The 17,858-nt window shown below is 37.0% G+C and overlaps 1 protein-coding gene across 1 annotated transcript in view; it reads right to left on the reverse strand.

Annotated features, from left to right (window-relative positions):
* Nucleotides 1-724: 724 nt before the first annotated feature.
* Nucleotides 725-17,858, reverse strand: part of GDA (guanine deaminase) — a 79,503-nt gene continuing 62,369 nt past the window's right edge. Inside the window, exons 11-14 of the mRNA XM_072838119.1 lie at nt 9,591-9,737; nt 6,301-6,431; nt 5,865-5,892; nt 725-4,763 (exon numbers count right to left, since the gene is read on the reverse strand). Of these exons, the coding sequence (XP_072694220.1) occupies nt 4,693-4,763; nt 5,865-5,892; nt 6,301-6,431; nt 9,591-9,737 (377 nt within the window). The 3' untranslated portion in view covers nt 725-4,692. The remainder of the gene's footprint in view (nt 4,764-5,864; nt 5,893-6,300; nt 6,432-9,590; nt 9,738-17,858) is intronic.

Raw genomic sequence — 17,858 nt, forward strand, 5'->3', positions numbered from 1 at the left:
TTTTATTTCTGTTCAGTCTGTATTCATTAAAAAAAAAAAAAAACCACAAAAAAAAAACTACCAGATGGTGAGCACTCACTTTGTCCCACATGCTCTCCTAAGTGCTGGCTATGTATTATTCCATTTAGTCATCCTCATTACTCTAAGGCAGGTACTTAGGTCATGCCCAGATCACAGAATGCAGTCATGGAGACTTACAGTGCACAGCTCAAAAGACACTGGATACCCTGCTTCTTCACTGCAGGTGACAACCCACTGGGTTCAAGAAACCAATTTGGGAAATAACTACCCGCATAAAAAAAACTTAAATAGCACAGAACAGAAAGGAATAGAATAGAGCAAGAGACAGAAAATAGCCCAGGGCATCACAGATAGGGAAAGTATTATTTTATGAGACTTTTGTTTTAAATCCACATGTACATATATATGCATGTGTGAACTGATTCTTGATGTTTAAGTGCATTTATTACTCTGGATTGTGACTTTAGAAAATATGAAATTTAACTATGCTGAAATCAAAAGCAATAGCAATCCTATTCTAAAGGGCTGGCATTATAGCTTAATTTTTAAGTCATGTATATTGTCTATCACAAAAGGGAAGATACATGTTGGCCCATAGCTAAATATTCTATTCTATTTTTAAAAATTCATGTTAAAAGGAGAAAAACATTGTATGATTAATCTCCCTTCTGTCAGAGTGATAGAACTCACAACAACAAAGATGTAAACACAAAATCTCATTTATTTTTGTCTGAAGCACAAAGGAGCTCACTCAGCACATGAACAATAAGCAAATCATACAAATATTGAGTAAAAATGTCCCCATGAATACACACATACATATTCTTAAGAGCAGCTATCAGGAGTTTAACATACAATGTAAGGTGGTTTTTGATACAGAATGCTTTCTGACAGGCTTTTGAATAGGAAATGAATAGGTAAGTCAATGCCACATGACATCTGTTCAAGTCACTTGCTCTGCATGGACTCTGAAATCCGTCTTGGAATTTGCACTGAGTTCCATTACTGGCCTGTTCAACTTTTGCATTTCAGTAAATTTGGATGAGAGATACAAACTAACCCCTCAGCTCTTAGATCTCTCTCACCCCTGGGGCTGTGGGAGGGAATGGGAGAGGCTGAGCAAGAAAACACAGGGGGTCCAATGTGAGGGCTTTCTGATAGCATCTGTTCATCAGTGCAATTCTTTCCACACTTTTTCTTTAGAGACACTGAAAAGGGCTAGGGTCCAAAATCATACCTAAAGGGGCTAGATTGTTCTGAAATTGCAAATATCTCTTCTGAGCCTTTAAAAAAAAATCTCAGAAGCTCATAACAATCCATGTAATTTGAAAATTATTTCAAGACACTGCCATGATACATTTCTTAGCCTACCTTTTAAAAACTCAGAATGCTCCTTTTAGACATGTGAATGTGCCCAACAATATTATCAACTTAAAAAAATGGACAACAATGTAAAGATGTCCACTAGGCTACAGAAGCATCCAGTTCTGGATATCTTCCATGTATAGCACAAGGTAGAATCGATATAATGTGCCTTCCAGCTTGCCTTGAAAGCTTTCCATATGTCTAGTTCTGAGGTGAAAAAATTAAAAATAGGAAGAGTCTGGAAGGGAGTGAAGATTCAAAATACATTGCTGGATCTCACATCCATTATGTCACCTCTCTGACATCTCAGTTGTGGTTGCCAACAGGGATGTTCAAGGGCACAGTCCAAAATCAGTTAAGCATAACAGGAATGTTTCCAACCACTTTCCAGCCACTTCTCAGGGAAGTGAAAAAGAGATTCAGTCGGGTTCAATGCTCACAATAGTAGCTTAGAGAGACCTCCTCCTGGCTTGAAGGGAGCTAGTTCTAAAATATTCCCTTGGATTCCAGAACCTTTGACAATTAAATCTGAAAAGGAGCCGATGAAGGGAGCAGTCTCAACCTCAGGTTACAATGACCAGGACAACCTCTCAGGTCCTAATCCCATGTTTCATTCCCTTTTGGAAATTAAATTCACCTTAGCCGATTAGCCTGTTTTTGTGTTCTGTGGTAGAAAATATCTTTTAAATGTATGACTGTCAGCACTATTAAATCCATTTTTACCCACTAAAGAGTATTCCATTAAAAATACCATGAGAGCAGAGGAAAATAGTGCAAGGCGAGGTCAGGAGCCTGATAAGAAGTCTTAATTCTTTCTTTCCTGTCAGAGAGCAAAATATTCGGACATAAAGTGACAAATAGAGTTGGGCTTGAAATACCACCTTGCCACGATTCAGAAAGTCAAGCCACAGTAGGCAAAGCCAACATTTCCAAGTGTAGAGCATCTAGCCACATGTACGGCCAATGCCAGTCATACTGAAAAAAGCAAATGTAACACTCAGAAACACTGCCCTTGATGAAACCAAACACAAGTTATAAGAGATGCAGGGAGATTGAACTACACGTAAACATGTCAACACATTCTATTTTTACTAGGAAAGATACTCAGGTCTTAACATACTCCCAGGGATAAATGTAATGCTTGACAGACTGGTTGTAGATGGTCACTCTTCCTGCTGCTGCTGCCGTGCTTGTTTATATACACTGCATGTGAAACCTTCATCCAAATGAACACTGATGCTCATCATCAAAATGTACATGCTTAAGGAAGATAAAGGCATAGGAACTTGCAAAGGCTGGGCATATAGCTGCTGCCTATTAGGGGATCTTGCACATCTTCTCCAAATTCTTAAGCCCACGCATGTGGGTTAGACATCAGGTAACCATGTTCCTTTAGCAGGGATCAGGGGACAGAGCAGGAGACACTCACCAGCACTACAGAGAATGGGGTGGGGGGTAGGGGCGAGGGGACTAGTGGAGCATTTTCTGACATAGCTCAGAAAGTGGGAATTCTGGAAATAGAGGAATGGGACACTGGAAACTAAATTTACGGAGTTACTTTATATCCCACAACACAAACTCTGTTTGCTTGTGTGTTTTCAATAAGCCCAAATTGGGTATCAACTATATTCAAATAAGAAAAGTCTTTAAAAAAATAAAAATAAGACCAAAAATCTGTTCTGTCATTGGGTGGTGTGTATACACAATCAAATCTAAAAGTGTTTCCACCAGGAAAAACAAAAAAATGTGGGCAAATTACTGCTGATTCAGCATAACTTCTGTGAGGATAAAATTTCTAGTACAAGTGGGGGAATTTTGTTCTGTCAATATGGAGTTAACTCTATTATATCACATAAAGTTCTTTAAGGTAAATTATAAGGAGTCACACTTAACCCCTAGGTATCAGTGTTATGATATATTAAGAAGATTTATTCCTTTTCCATGTCAGTTTAAAGTATTAATGGAATTAAATGAGAAACTCACATCAATACTTCTTCAGGGTTTATCAAGAAGTCAATTTGCTTTTAATTGTGGGTGATGGGAATGTACACTATATTAGGAGGCATAAAAATACTCTTTGCTTTGTTTAATGTTCCTAGATGCCTAGTTGAGAGATTAAGTCCCATTCATATAAACATTAAGTGGGGCATGTACATAGTTTTCATTTTCCTAAAATCCTAATGGCCTGAAAATTATTGGGAATTAAAAGAACAACAGGATAAATTGAAAAATACAGTACTTTCAGTAAACAGGGTTTAAAGATTTTTCATATTTTTAATTGAATTTGTCCCTCATTTTAAAGTTCTACCAGAATGGTATCAGAGTATGTAATTTCCAGCAATCATGACATAATGCTTGGGGAGAACACATCATTTCAATGAAGCCCTTCCTTTTAGTATTGACAGCTCTTTGCTGCCCAGCACTGGCCCCAGTTCATGAAGACTCCAGTCTACACAACAGTGGAGTATGGAATTTGTTTCTTTTCAAATAACACTGAAGCAATAATAGCATCGCATAGTTATACATTAAGGTGATTTTGAAATACACAAAAATACCACTATTTGTGCCATGTAGTTATATGAATAATATTCCTAAGAGACTTTAAATCTTTAACACCCAACCTCTGTCAAACACTTTGAAGCACGGAACTATATTAAGAAAGCATGTGGCATTCAATTTCTGACATTTCATCCCCAAAGAAGGCAAAGCACAACAATAACAAATCTCTGAAATGCAAATTCCATTAAGTGCAAATTTCCAGAACACAAGGTCAATCTAGAAACACGTTTTAAAATTCAACAAGTTCTCTCCTAAAATTAATATGCTCAGTATATAATTTTCAAATATAATCTGAAGTAATTTTCCAATGTTTGTTCATAGTCTAACTTCTTCTCCCTCATAAAAATATATCCACGGTTTCATTTTCCATTTTCTGATTGTCACACTGATTAGCTCAAAATATCTAGCCATATAGGAATATCTTTGCTCTCCACATTTCCAAATATGAAATCGATTTTACTTAAATCTCATAATAAGAACACCACCAGGAATAACATTCCCTTATGTTTGAGCTTAAAGTCAATCTGAACAGCTCAAAAGGGAGACATTTCGAATCCTCCCAACCAGAGAGTTGAGGATTAGCGCAACTTCCTTCAAACGATTTGTCAAGTGAATATTTTAACTAGACACAGAAAGAGATAGTCATCCCAAGAACAAGATACTATTTTTTGACTTCCTAACTCTGCCTGGGCACAAGAGAGATGCAGAACCACATGATCCCAGGAGAACCGGTAGAGGCCAAGGATCTTACACTGAGCTTGAGAAGGGGACCACCTGCTTTCCACCCACATAAACCTCCTCAATATTTCGGTCATCTCCTGAAAGAAAAATGAAGGAATCATTCATAAAATGTTTCTATGTCAGTATTTTTTAAAAAGATTTATGTATTCATTAGAGAGAGAGAAAGAGAGTGTGACTGAAAGGAGGGGCAGAGGGAGAGAGAGAAAGAATCAGACTCCCTGCTGAGCATGGAGCCCTGTGGGGACTCCATCCCATGACCCTAAGATCATGACTTGAGCTGAAATGAAGAGTTCCCACATCCAACTGACTAAGCCACCCGGGCGCCCCTATATAAGTTAATATTTTAATTGCCACTAGAAAGGATTTAAAAATAAATACCACTTCTGAGAGGGAAAATACAAAAGGCTGCCTCTTTTCTCTCAGACTGTTTTATAATCTGAACAAGGGGACATGACCAAGAAGGGTGCTGCATTGAATTGGAATATCAGGGTCTGAATTCTGCACCAAAAGCAGAAATCACAGAAAGTTGAGTTGACTTTCCATGGGCTGCCCTTTCAGTTGGGAGTGGTTTGCATCACCAGCCCCGACTATAAAGGAAACACTCATCTTTACATCCCAGAATCATACTCAGCATGGGAAGATGGAGGGCCTGCAGGAAGGGGCTCTGGAAATGGCACCTGCATCTCTCCCATCTCTAGTTCACCCAGGACTCAGAGCTCCCTGGACCAAGTGGGAGGCAAAGTAAAATCTTCAGTACCATTTATTTCTCTCTCTCAGTGAACAGAACCAAATGTAAGTACATGTTTTTTAAAAAACCACACCAAATATGGATGCAGAGACTCCATCACAAACTTATCACAAATACAACATGGTAGGGCAGTCTGGGGTGGGGGGTACAGAGTGAACGGAGGAGGAAGGGACATGATGGCTTCTTCCCCTGGGCCTGCCATTCCTCAGCTTTGGATTTATCTTCCAAAGGAGCCTGGGCATTTCAAATATTGCCTTTAAATAGTGTGCCATAAATGGGCTTAATGCTGAGGAATGTTAAAATAAAATAATAAATCAAATAAAATGGTCACACATAGAGTTTAACTTCTGATGCCATACATACAGGAAGCCGTACGCAAGAAAGAGACAAGGAAAGGTTTTCTTTAGTACAGAGACATATATCCACTTACCTAGGTAGAGGAACTTCTGGATTACAGCCTAAAATGCAAAATAAAGTAATAAGAAAAAGATATATTGTGTGCATTTAGAAGAGCAGACTTATAAATTTATTTCTCAATGGCACAATCTACTTCCATTAATGAAAAAGAAATGGGAAAAAAATAAAAAAGAAAAAAGAAAAAAGAAAAAAAAAGAAATGGGCTTCTTGTAGTCAAATACATTCAAATATACAAATATGTTCAAAGTATAAGTTTTTGTCACTACCATTATTCTTAACATTATATTGACAAATTATAATAATTTGAAAAGGCTCTAGCTTCCCTTTTAAGATCCTCCTGCATCCCTTTAAATGGTTCCATTTCTGGTTTTGTTTTTTATTTCCTCCAGGAGAGATAATGTGACTACTTCATGAAAAAGATGACTTTTGATGAAATTTATTTCACTTACTTCAGAGGTTTCACCAACCAAATCCCCAGAAAACAAGTCAATGGGAGAGTCAGATGCTTTTGGGTTGATCAGGAGGGCATCAAATTCCTTGCCCACTTCAAAGTTTCCAATCTCTTTATCCAGCCCCAGGGCTATAGGGTGGAATAAAGGAATAAACAGTCAGTATTTTGAGTCATCAGATGGTGAAAATGTCCTCATTTAGAAGGACAGAGTCAGTTAACATATCACTAGAAAAAATTAGTATCTTAATGTGAAGCAGAGAAACTCTCTCATTCTAAGAGATCCTAAAACGTTGACACACAGAAAGCAGAATAAGCACAGAGAAAGCAAAATCTGAGAATAAAAACAGGTCCCCTCATCACCATGATCTATAATTCAGATGCCGCGTCTGTCTATTTCAGCTCTATCAGCGCACTTCACAGTCCAGCTGGTCTAAGATTTCCATTCATCCCTCTAAAAAACGTGACGATAGACATAATATCTTTCTTCTTTTTCCCTCCTGTTCTTCCCCCAACACGCCAACTCTTTTCCTTGCCCTTTTTGTTCTATGAAACAGCTGACAGGATCTATTTTCTTGGCAGTGAAATGAACCTCGAATAAATAAGAAATAAGTATCCTTTTGCATATTTGCCAATGCAGGCATATCCATCATAAGTTCCTTAGTTTAAATCCTCCAAATGGAGAAAATTCACTTCTGAAAGTAAATAGATCCTTGTAACTCAAGAGTGCCAATGCTTTAGAAAGCAGACCAATTTCTCTGTAACCTCAGACTTATTGGTTGCCAGAGAAGAATGGTTTTCTAAAATAGGATAGGTCAATACTATCTATTGACTTGATCCATCTCATAGCAAGAATTCATGTCCCATGAATATTGGACGTCAAGGAAGAACATATGTCATTTTTATGATTTAGTTTCAGAAGATGGGAGTTGTTGGCTTTCCTAGTCAATAAAAGCATTAAATCTAAAGCTCCTTAAAGCCTATGATCTAAGTGTACACTGAGCTACCAATGGAAGCATGCATAAAAGGAAGGCCAGCTGGAGTGCATCTGCATTTTTACATGTCTTGGTTGAATTCCGTCACCATCAAGATATAGTCTGATGTGAAAATACTGGATCAGGTATCTCCATTAGACAATATCTGGTACGTTATATATCTCTGTATGGATATCCATCAGCCTTTTGGCAATTCTCCAAGCACTGATTAAGAAATCTTACTTGTTCTTAAAAGATTGTTAAAAGGGCAACTCTTTTATTCTCAGAAAATAACAAGATTTTTTAGTTAAAGAATTCTTAAAGGAAGACAAGGGTGCAAAAGTAATTAGAAAATGTTAAAGGCAGTTAGGTGACTCCTACTAATTGTGTGGGAAGACCAAATGTAATAGAAAATCACTGGAAATTCTCTCCTCCTTTGCCAATTATACTTCATTTTGCCTTTGACAATGAAGCATAACAAAATATGAGTTTTTAATGACTGCTTTCAACATAAAATTGTTGTGTGTTTAACAGGCTAGATAACCATGTTAATTTGCCAGAGTTTGATGGGATATATATATATATATATATATATATACATACACTAACTGAGCTAATCATTAGAATCTGGAAAGTCAGGCATGTGCTAATCAAAAAAAAAAAAAAAAAAAAAGGACACCATCACTCTCACAAATTTGTAAATTGTTTAAATTAAGATTATTGCAAAGAGGCCCAGCAGGGCTGGTGAGCGATTCAGATGCATTTCAGGAAATGCAGTTTTGCTGCCTTTGGAGCAGATGTCCTGTGAAGGTGATTTAGGCTCATCTTGATCTTGAGAATAAATGGAAAGGCTGTGTGATAAGCTGGGGAGATGCCACAATTTAAACAGCAATCCATTCATCTCATTCCACTTGTAGTCTCACAGAGGCACAGGCTAAGGAGAAGAAATCTCATCACAGTAAGCTCAGAGGCCCAGAAAATGGATTTAAAAGCTACACAGCAAGATAAAAATGATTTGGTAAGCACCCCATGCCAGCTTGATGACATACAGGATTCTGATGAAGCATCTCACAGACAGCCTAGAATTAAAAAGGCACTTAAGTACAATCCGTTTGCACCAGGAAGATCAGGTGTAGGGCATCGACACAAACTCAGATGCACAAACACGGGAGTGCCACACTTATTTAAAACAGGGGTGACTGAATAGTTGGAACTTTAGAAAATGACATCATCATAAGATGCAGGAAAATGCAAAGAGCATGACCTTGGCTTGTTTTCCTTGAAATGTTTTGTATGGCATTCATCACAGCCCAGAACATTCAAAGAGCCAGAAGGTTTCTCTTCAGAGGATACTCTCAGCCTCTATCATCCTCCATTTCTGAGACCCAGGGTAGCTCAGAAATCTCTCTCTCTCTACATCTGTCTCTACTTGAATGTTTTCATTTCTCACTAGCTCCCTGAGGTATTATGCTATTTTCACCATCATACATCCAGATTCCCCAAAACACTGAAGTGATTGAAAGTAATACAATGACCAATCTCTATTTTTTTCCATTAAAAAAAAATGATTATACAGGTGAGAACCAGAAAAACCTGAGGAAGAGTGTTTACATATTAACCAACTATCCTTTTACATCTTTTTCCTTTTAAATAGCTTTGGGTAATTAGTATCCTTAAATACATCAACAAAATCCATCATTTGAGCTGGGATTCACAGTGGGAAGATAACACAGTTGTAAGCTTAGGAACCAGCATTCAGGCATCAGATTTTCTGGATTCCAACCATGGTACTCCATAGCTTGACAGTTGGGTCCACCTCACTCCGGTACCTCGCTGGTAAGATAGAATTAGTGGCAGTGGTTGTAAGGATGGAGTAAGAACACAGAAAGCATGATACATAGTGCCTCTTACCTGGTAAGAGTTCAGTAAGCCTTGGCTATTATTTTTACTATTACTAATAATATTATGCCATCATCATCAGGCCAATAGAGAGTGTTACTTGACTCAGTGGAAAAGAATTTATTATTTTAGAGAACTCATGTACATATGACCATTGCAAATATCCATTAAAGCAATTAATATCATTGTGTGTCGAACATGTCTTCTGCCAAAGCCAGGGGACTTGCTGGAGAAATGATACCTCTACCACATGTCTGAACATTACTCATTAATTTTGGAGTGTGTTAAATGAGATGCAACAGCCATGAATATGAGATGCCTGCTGATGCTACTCTTGAGTGTCTTCATATGGCTTCCGAGGACACAGGTTGGCACGGATAAATACTGTTTGAGAGACAAATAAAATAATGGCCATTACCTTGGCTGCCTCCAAGAGTAGCTAGTCGGAAGACCTCTTTGAGGGTGAGACTCTTCTCATTTATCTTATTAATTAAGAGGATATTGGAAACCATCACTGCTCTTCTGATTGCATCAAGCATGGAAGATGAATAACCACCAGCCACATCTATGGCAGACAAAATAAAGCCAAAACTTATGAGATAAATGGAATATTAGGCAGATGAGGTTGGGCTTTTGTTTTTAGTGACCAATATTCAGTCTGTAGTATACTTCAAAGAAAAGATCTTTATCTAAACATAGAATAGACACAGACTAACAATGAAAAGAATTTAAAACCGGCAACTATTTATTTATTTGATATTTATTTATTCATTCATTTATTCTTTTTTTTTTTTTTTTTTTAGAGCATGAATAGGTGGAGGGGCAGAAGGAGAAGGAAGAGGGAGAAAATCTTAAGCAAACACTGAACTGAGCATGGAACCCAAGGCAGGGCTTGATCTCACGGCCCCAAGATCATGACCTGAGCTAAAACCAAGAATAAGACGCTTAACTACCCAGGCACCCCTGATTTTTAGTGATTTTGTTTTTTAAAAATTCCCTAATCATAATTAAATTGAAATACTATGTTTGACAAGTATACATGCCAAAGTTACTAAATGAGGTTGCATAATAAGTGTCAAGTAAATTAATATGTTTTATTATAGGAAAAATACATCTATAACTAATAAAATATACTTTATATTTCCAGGATTCTTTCTGCATTTCTAGGTAGATATATATAATTCTCAATGTCTACCTGCACTTCAAAGATTAAAAGCAATAGCCTATTAAGTAATAATCCCTCGATTGCAGTTCACTTCTATGTTCAACTGTCTTCTATGTCCTTAGATACCCCTGTATAGAAATTTTTTTTCTTTTATCTCAAGAGTACTGTCAGAGGATCACCCACTTCCTTGATAAGTCTTATTATATCTATTTAAGTTATTAGTCCATTTTGATGAATAAAGATGTGATATATATAAATATATATACAAATATATATGTAATGAAATATTAATCAGCCATGAAAAAAGAATGAAATCTTACCATTTCAATGATATGGATGGAGCTAAAGAGTATAATATAAGCAGAATAAGTCACATAGAAAAAGACAAATACCACATGATTTCACTTGTGTGGAATTTAAGAAACAAAACAAACAGAGGGAAAAATAAGAGAGAGAAAGACAAACCAAGAAACAGACAACTATAGAGAAAAAACTGATGGTTACAAAAGGGGAGGTGGGTAGGGGAATGTGTGAAATAGGTGATGGGGATTAAGGGGGGTACTTGTCATGATGAGCACAGGGTGATCTCTGGAAATGTTGAATTGCTGTATTGTACACCTGAAACTAATGTAACACTGTATTTAACTGGAATTAAAATAAAACTTTTTTTAAAAGTTATTAATCCATTTTAGTAACAATCCATTAAACTTTAATTCTGCCATAGCTTAAACTAAGTAAACAAATAAGATTTGGGAATAATTTACATTAAATTTTGAAATATGTTGTCTACTAATTCTTTATTGCTAGAACAATGAAAATGTTAAGATGTAAAGGCAGAACAAAAATGCTATCACTATAGGATATGGAAACATGTGAAGACTGAATACATATCTCAAAATATATTTGACCTTTGAACAATGTGTTTGAACTGTGAGGGTCCATCTATTTATATGCAGATTTTTAAAATAAATACAGCATAGTATTATAAAGGCATTTTCTCTTCTTTATGGTTTTTTAGGATTATTTATTTATTTGAGAGTGTGTATGGAGGGAAAAGGCAGAGGGAGAAGCAGACTCCCTGCTGAGCTCAGGACCCTATGCTCATGGCCTGAGCCAAAAATCAAAAGTTGGACACTTAACTGAAGGAGCCATACCAGGTGTTCTCCTTATGATTTTCTCAGTAACAATTTCTATTCTTTAGCTTACTTTATTGTAAGAAGACAATATATAATACATATAACATACAAAACATGAACTAATTCACTATTTATATTTTGGGTAAGGCTTCCAGTCAACAGTAGAGTGTTAATAATTAAGTTTGGGGAGAGTCAAAGTTATATATGGATTTTTGACTATGCAGGGGTCATCGTCCCTCACCCCTACATTGTTCAAGGTTTCAGCTGTACGAGGACAAAGACTGGAAGGAAACAAAAGCAAAAGCAATGCTGTTAGGATGGTATTAACATGGAAGACTTAAATATTTGCAGTTATAAAAACAAGTTTTATGAAATATGGCAGGAAGAAGTCTTTTCTTCAATATCTAATCAAAATCATCAATATAGAAAGAATAAGGACAGATTAGAAAACAATGCAATGCAATTTATTGAGATAATTTTGAGACTGGTCTTATTATGTTGCTTATCTTCTTATACTCTTTGGTTATGTTAATAAAATAACAATAGGAACAATACTGGGCAGATGAATTGAAGAACCCTGGATCACACAGAGTGTGGTATTTAGTCAGGAGGAGTCAAGCTTTTGTTCCAGAAATTTCCATGGAGAGTAACTTCCTGATCCCTGTGCTATCCAGTGAATTCAATGGCTTCCTCCTCCCTCTGCAGCACATTTAATGCAGGTATAATCCTCACTTTATCATATCACAAGAGACATTGTGATGGATGGAAAGAGAAATAATGAGCTTCACATTTTACTGACCTGGTTTTGAACTGTGGATCTGGAACTTTATTGCTTTGTTGACCTTTTGTCAGTTACTTAGTAACTCTGAACCTCAGGTTTCTCAGAAAATAGAAATTACATCACCTATCTTAACAGCTGCTGAGAAAATCCAATTAAATAACATAAGTGCAGAGGAATAAGGACCAAGAGATGGAAACTAGATGGGGTATGTAGAGGGACCAAAAAGAATGAATTTTGCAGAAAATGCATTCCTGGTCCCCCATGCCCGGCTACTACCATGATGAAGAACACCACCATCACTTCTTGCCAGAGTCAACAATAAGGACACTGTTAATTACAAGAAGACTCTAGGGATCCCTGGGTGGCGCAGCGGTTTGGCGCCTGCCTTTGGCCCAGGGCACGATCCTGGAGACCCGGGATCGAATCCCACATCAGGCTCCCGGTGCATGGAGCCTGCTTCTCCCTCTGCCTGTGTCTCTGCCTCTCTCTCTCTCTCTCTCTGTGACTATCATAAATAAAAAAAAAAAAAAAAAGACTCTAAAGAAACCATATGAAAGTAAAAACTTGAGTCAAAGAGCAATGGACACGTAAAACGACATGATTGGATATGTGTGTATTCATTTCATATTCATTTATTCATTCATTCATCAACAGTCATTTATTTATTGAGCATCTTCTATGTGCTTCATCTATTTAAGGCTCATAAATAAAAGTTACCGGCTCCATGTGGGCCAACTATCTAGTGAAGGGGAAAGAAAAGAGACACACACACAAACAGATGTTAACTCTAGATTGTATTCAGCTAATGGCAGAGAAAATGGACGTGGAAAGCCCATTTCTACAGGGAGAAGCCTTCTTTAAGGTAATGACATTTAAACTAAGGAATGAGAAGAGGTCAGCCATGTAAAGAGTGTCATAAAGGGCATTCCAGGCAGAGGAACAGAATACACAAAGGTCTTTTGGTAGAAAGGAGTGTGACTCCTAGGGCGGGTTGAAAAATAACCAGTGTAGGAAAGAGGGAGTGGTGGGACACAAGGCTAGGAGGTGGATGGGCCTCTAACTGTGCAGAGCTTTGTGTGCCTGGGAATGAGGGTTGCGTATTCAAAACCGCATTGAAGGGTATAAGCAGGAGGGGGTGTGAAATGGTCTGATTTTTGTTGTAATTCTTTTGAAAAGGGAAGGATTCAAAAAAAAAAATGAAAAGGGAAGGATTCAAAAGGCCCAAGATGAATATGAAACCAATTAGGAGGCTAGTGCAGGAGCAGGCAAGAAACCATGGCAACCTGCATCAGGTGGTGGTGGCTGTCTGGGAAAAGGGGCTGGACTCAGGAGATATTAAGGAGTCACAGGTTGGGTCAGTACAATGCAGAAACAGAACACTCCTCAGGGTAGAAATTTTAGGAAAAATAAGAAAAGGCTGCCTTGGAATATGGGGACACATGCTTATTAGAGCAACCTAATTGTCTATTTGTGTAGTGCTGAGGGCCATCTGGGATTTGAGAACAAAATTTAAAATGAAAGCCCACTGGAGAATTTTTTTTCCCAGCAATTTCTAGCTGCTCAGCTGTAGACACTGAGAAGGGGAATAGTTGGGATAACCAAGAAGGCTGGGCTTTTGAGTGAATACAAAGTGAGTACAAAGAAAGCAAGGACAGGAGAAGCAAGGAAGTTTCCAAGGGAATGATTATGGCAACGAACTCTGGCATTTAAGATGGGTTAATCAAGAGTGGAACAATGAATTTGAGAAAGCATGGAATCAGTGGCTTAGAGTCTGTAGACTGATCAAAGAACTGTTACTTTGGCAGTAATGGAACAAGTAAGATGGATGGGAAACAGTTGTTGGAAAGTGGAATTCTGGGGGTACCTAGGTGGCTCAATCGGTTGAGCATTTGACTCTTGGTTTGGCTCAGGTCATGATTTCAGGGTCAGGTATCGAGCCCTGAGTGGGGCTCCACACTCAGCAGGAAGTCTGCTTGAGATTCTCTCCCTCTCTCCCTCCCCCATACTCACACGTACATGCATGCACGCATTCTCTCTCTTTCTCTTTCTCTGAAATAAATGGATAAATCTTTGGGGGAAAAGAGTGGGATTCTGGCTCCATGTATATGTCGTTTGTTTTAACGAATTCATAGGTCTTGTTGATGTAAACTTGTTCCATTTTTTTTCCCTTCAGATTACTGTTTTTTACTATGTCTCATGATTCTGAGATGAGAAATTTTATACACTTATAATTTTGCTCCCACTTGCCAAATACATCTTCATCCTCTCAACCTTACACATAAACCACAATTTCTCAGTTTCTGTTAACAAAATCAGAAAATAGAAGAATTTTAATATCTGGAATGTTTTTTCTTGGAGAGTATGTATTATTTTTAAAATTTATGATCAAAGATTGAAGATGTTCAAATGGTATAAGGAATATATAACACTCAAACTCAAGGACCTGGCACTTGATTTCAAAAATAACTATCAGGTACTCAGGTCCTGGGAACCTCTTCCAACCTGAGGGAAGCCCTTCTTGATTGATATTGCCATTTTAATTTTTTTATATGTCTGTAGTTGTTGTTTATTGACTTTATTTTTTGAGAGCAGTTTAAGGTTTACAGCCTGATAATTTTTTAAAATGTTACTTCTAACATTGTACATACTCCCTCTTAAGATAAATTTTTGATTTTGCTTTCTTTTTTTAAACTTTTACATTTTTTAAAATCTTATTTCTATTTTAGCTTAGCTTAGCTAAAATAGACTTAGCTTTCCCTGATAGACTATTTACCATCACTTCCCCAGACCTTGGTTGTTTTTGTCTCAAAACTCGTTGAATGCTGTAGATTTTCAAGTAATTTTTTCCAAGAATTCATGGGGAGAATATTTTCCAAAACTTTGTACATCTGAGAATTTTGTTGCCTTCACACATGAGGGAGAAATCTCGTCCAATATAATATTCTTAAGTAACAACTATTTGGCTCCAAACTCTTTCTTGTTCTTGGTATTTTTCATGCCAGCAAAAATATCTGAAACCAAACTGGTTTTTAATTGCTTTATTGATAACTGACATTTTTTTCCCTGCCTCAATGTTTTAGGGCTTTTTTCGCTTTTTCTTTGCAATTCCAATATTTTGCCACAATGTGTTCAGTTATGACTTAGCCTAGGCAGAGTAAGTTCTCTTTGAATATGATGCAGTTCTTTCTTAAGCTCAGAAAAGATTTATTCTTCAAAAATTCTATTCCATTTATTCTGAATCGTGGGTCAGGAAAACCCCCTGTGTTAGTGTTATGCTTTCTATGCTCCATGTAGATCATTCTCAAACACCCCTTTGGTCTTTGATCAACCATGTTTTCCACATCACTGATTTAATTTTCTGCAATCGTTCTACTCCTCATAGGTTCCTACATGGCTTGTTATTTTTAAATTGATATATAATTGAGATAACATAAAATGCACAGAACTCAGGTACCCAGTTTGACCAATGCTAACAATTGTACACAGTCATTTAACTACCTCCAGAAAGATATTAAACATTTCCATCCCTCCAATAAGCTCTCTCATGGCATTTTCCTTCCCTGCCCCCATACCCCACCCTTGGCAACCACTTTCTGATTTCTATCAACATAATGCTAGCTCTACTGGTCCCTAGGTTTCATGCATATGGAGACATATAGCATGTACTCTTTTGTGCCTGGCTTTTTTCAATTAACAAAATATTTTTCAATTTACCTTTGTTTCACATGTATCAATGGCTCCTACTTTCTTGAATGTTAAGTGGCACTCCACTGTATAAATACGCCACAGTTTGCTTATCCATTCCCCTGTCGGCAAGATTTTGGATTGTTTCCATTGTGGGGCTATTATGAATGCAGCTGGTATAAACATTCATGTACAACTCTTTCTGAAAACATATGTGCTCATTTCTCTAGGGTAAATACCCCAAAATGGAATTACTGGGTCATATGTAGAGGTATATTTAACTTTATAAGAAACTGCCAAACAGTTTTCCAAAGTGGTTGTAAAATTTACCCTCCCTCCCGTCATGTAGGATTGTCTACATGCTTCTCATTCTTTTTTTCCCTCAGTTTTCTTCTTTCATTTAAAAAATTCCTTTTTCCATCACAACTTGCGGTCTTTTCATAGTACCATGTCTTCTTGTACTCCACGGATGATGGCAATTTTCTGAAAGTTTCTTCTAGATCCTGAAGTAGAGCATTTTCAGAGATAAGCTCATCTTCTCATTGTTTTTATTTGATTTTTGTTTTGAGAGAGGAAAGCACACACATTGCACATGAGCGGGGAGGGGAGCCAAAGGAGAGAGAGTCTTAAACAGCCTCCATGCCCACTGTGGATCCCAGTGTGGGGCTTGATCACAGAACCCTGAGATCATGACCTGAGTTGAAATCAAGAGTCAGACACTTAACCAACTGAGCTACCCAGGTGTCCCTCATTCTTTTTGATATGACTTTCTCTTGTTTTGCAATATTTTTGTTAAACTTCATGTGGGTTTCTCCTATCTAATAGTTGAGAAAGTCCAGATCTGCCTCCACTTCTTATAGACAGGGTGAACAAACCACTTTTGGATCTGCTCTCTGCCCACAGTGTGAGGTTAAATGATCTTCTGAAGGCTACGTGGAACAGGCAGGTTGGTATATAAAGGTTGTGTTTCAGAAAGAGTGGAACAAAATAGGGCTATTACAACAGAGACTGTGTAAAATGCAACAGTACTTTCCCAATTCATAAGTCAATATATCATATTTAATCAAACCTTTGGTCAATACACCAACATTGTTCTTTCCCTTTAAACCAATATTTATTGACTAGTACAATCTGCCAAGTATATGCTAACCATTTTGCATGGACTTTTTTTCTCGTTTAAGCTTCAAAACAAGCTTGTAAGATAGACATAGTTATTACTCATGTTATTGTTATAGAAATTAAGGAAATGAAGTCTTAGGAAATTTGCTCAAACTCTTATAGCTAGTAAGTGACAAAACTTTACATAAATATTTTCCATCACTATACAACTCAAAGTCAAGAAATGGAAGTGATGTGATGAGCTTAAATCATGGAGACCAAAATTCTAGAAAACTGGAAAGCAATACCCACCTGATTTTTGGCTGTCTACAAAATTTTTCATTAACAGACTAGTATATAACAAAAATTCTTGGCCATGTTTTTCTTATTTGTTAAAGCTTTTCTGTGAAGTTAAAATAACTACCTTAACACCTGTGACTATATCCACATATTACCACAGTCTCCGTGATTGAAGACTTAAATGAGAATTTTTTTTTAAATATCGTAGTTCTTTTGACTCATATAAAATTGGGGAGAATATCTAATCTAGCATATCTCTTTAAAAATATGAATAATTCATTTTGTTTTATTGTATTTCTTACTAATATTGCTGGTATAAAATTAACTGAAATGTGAGTTATTGCAGAAAAGGATGACAACCATCATCATCAATATGCAAACATCCCAATGCTTTTAAGTATCAGGAAGACAACTGCATCAAGAACAAAAAATAAATCCTTGCGTCCCACACCCATTTAAAAATTTTTTAGTTTATTCACACACAGTAATAAAAGATTCACAGAGGATATGCCTAGGCATTTG

This window comes from Canis lupus, chromosome 1, assembly GCF_048164855.1.
Source record: "Canis lupus baileyi chromosome 1, mCanLup2.hap1, whole genome shotgun sequence".
Taxonomy (NCBI): Eukaryota; Metazoa; Chordata; class Mammalia; order Carnivora; family Canidae; genus Canis; species Canis lupus.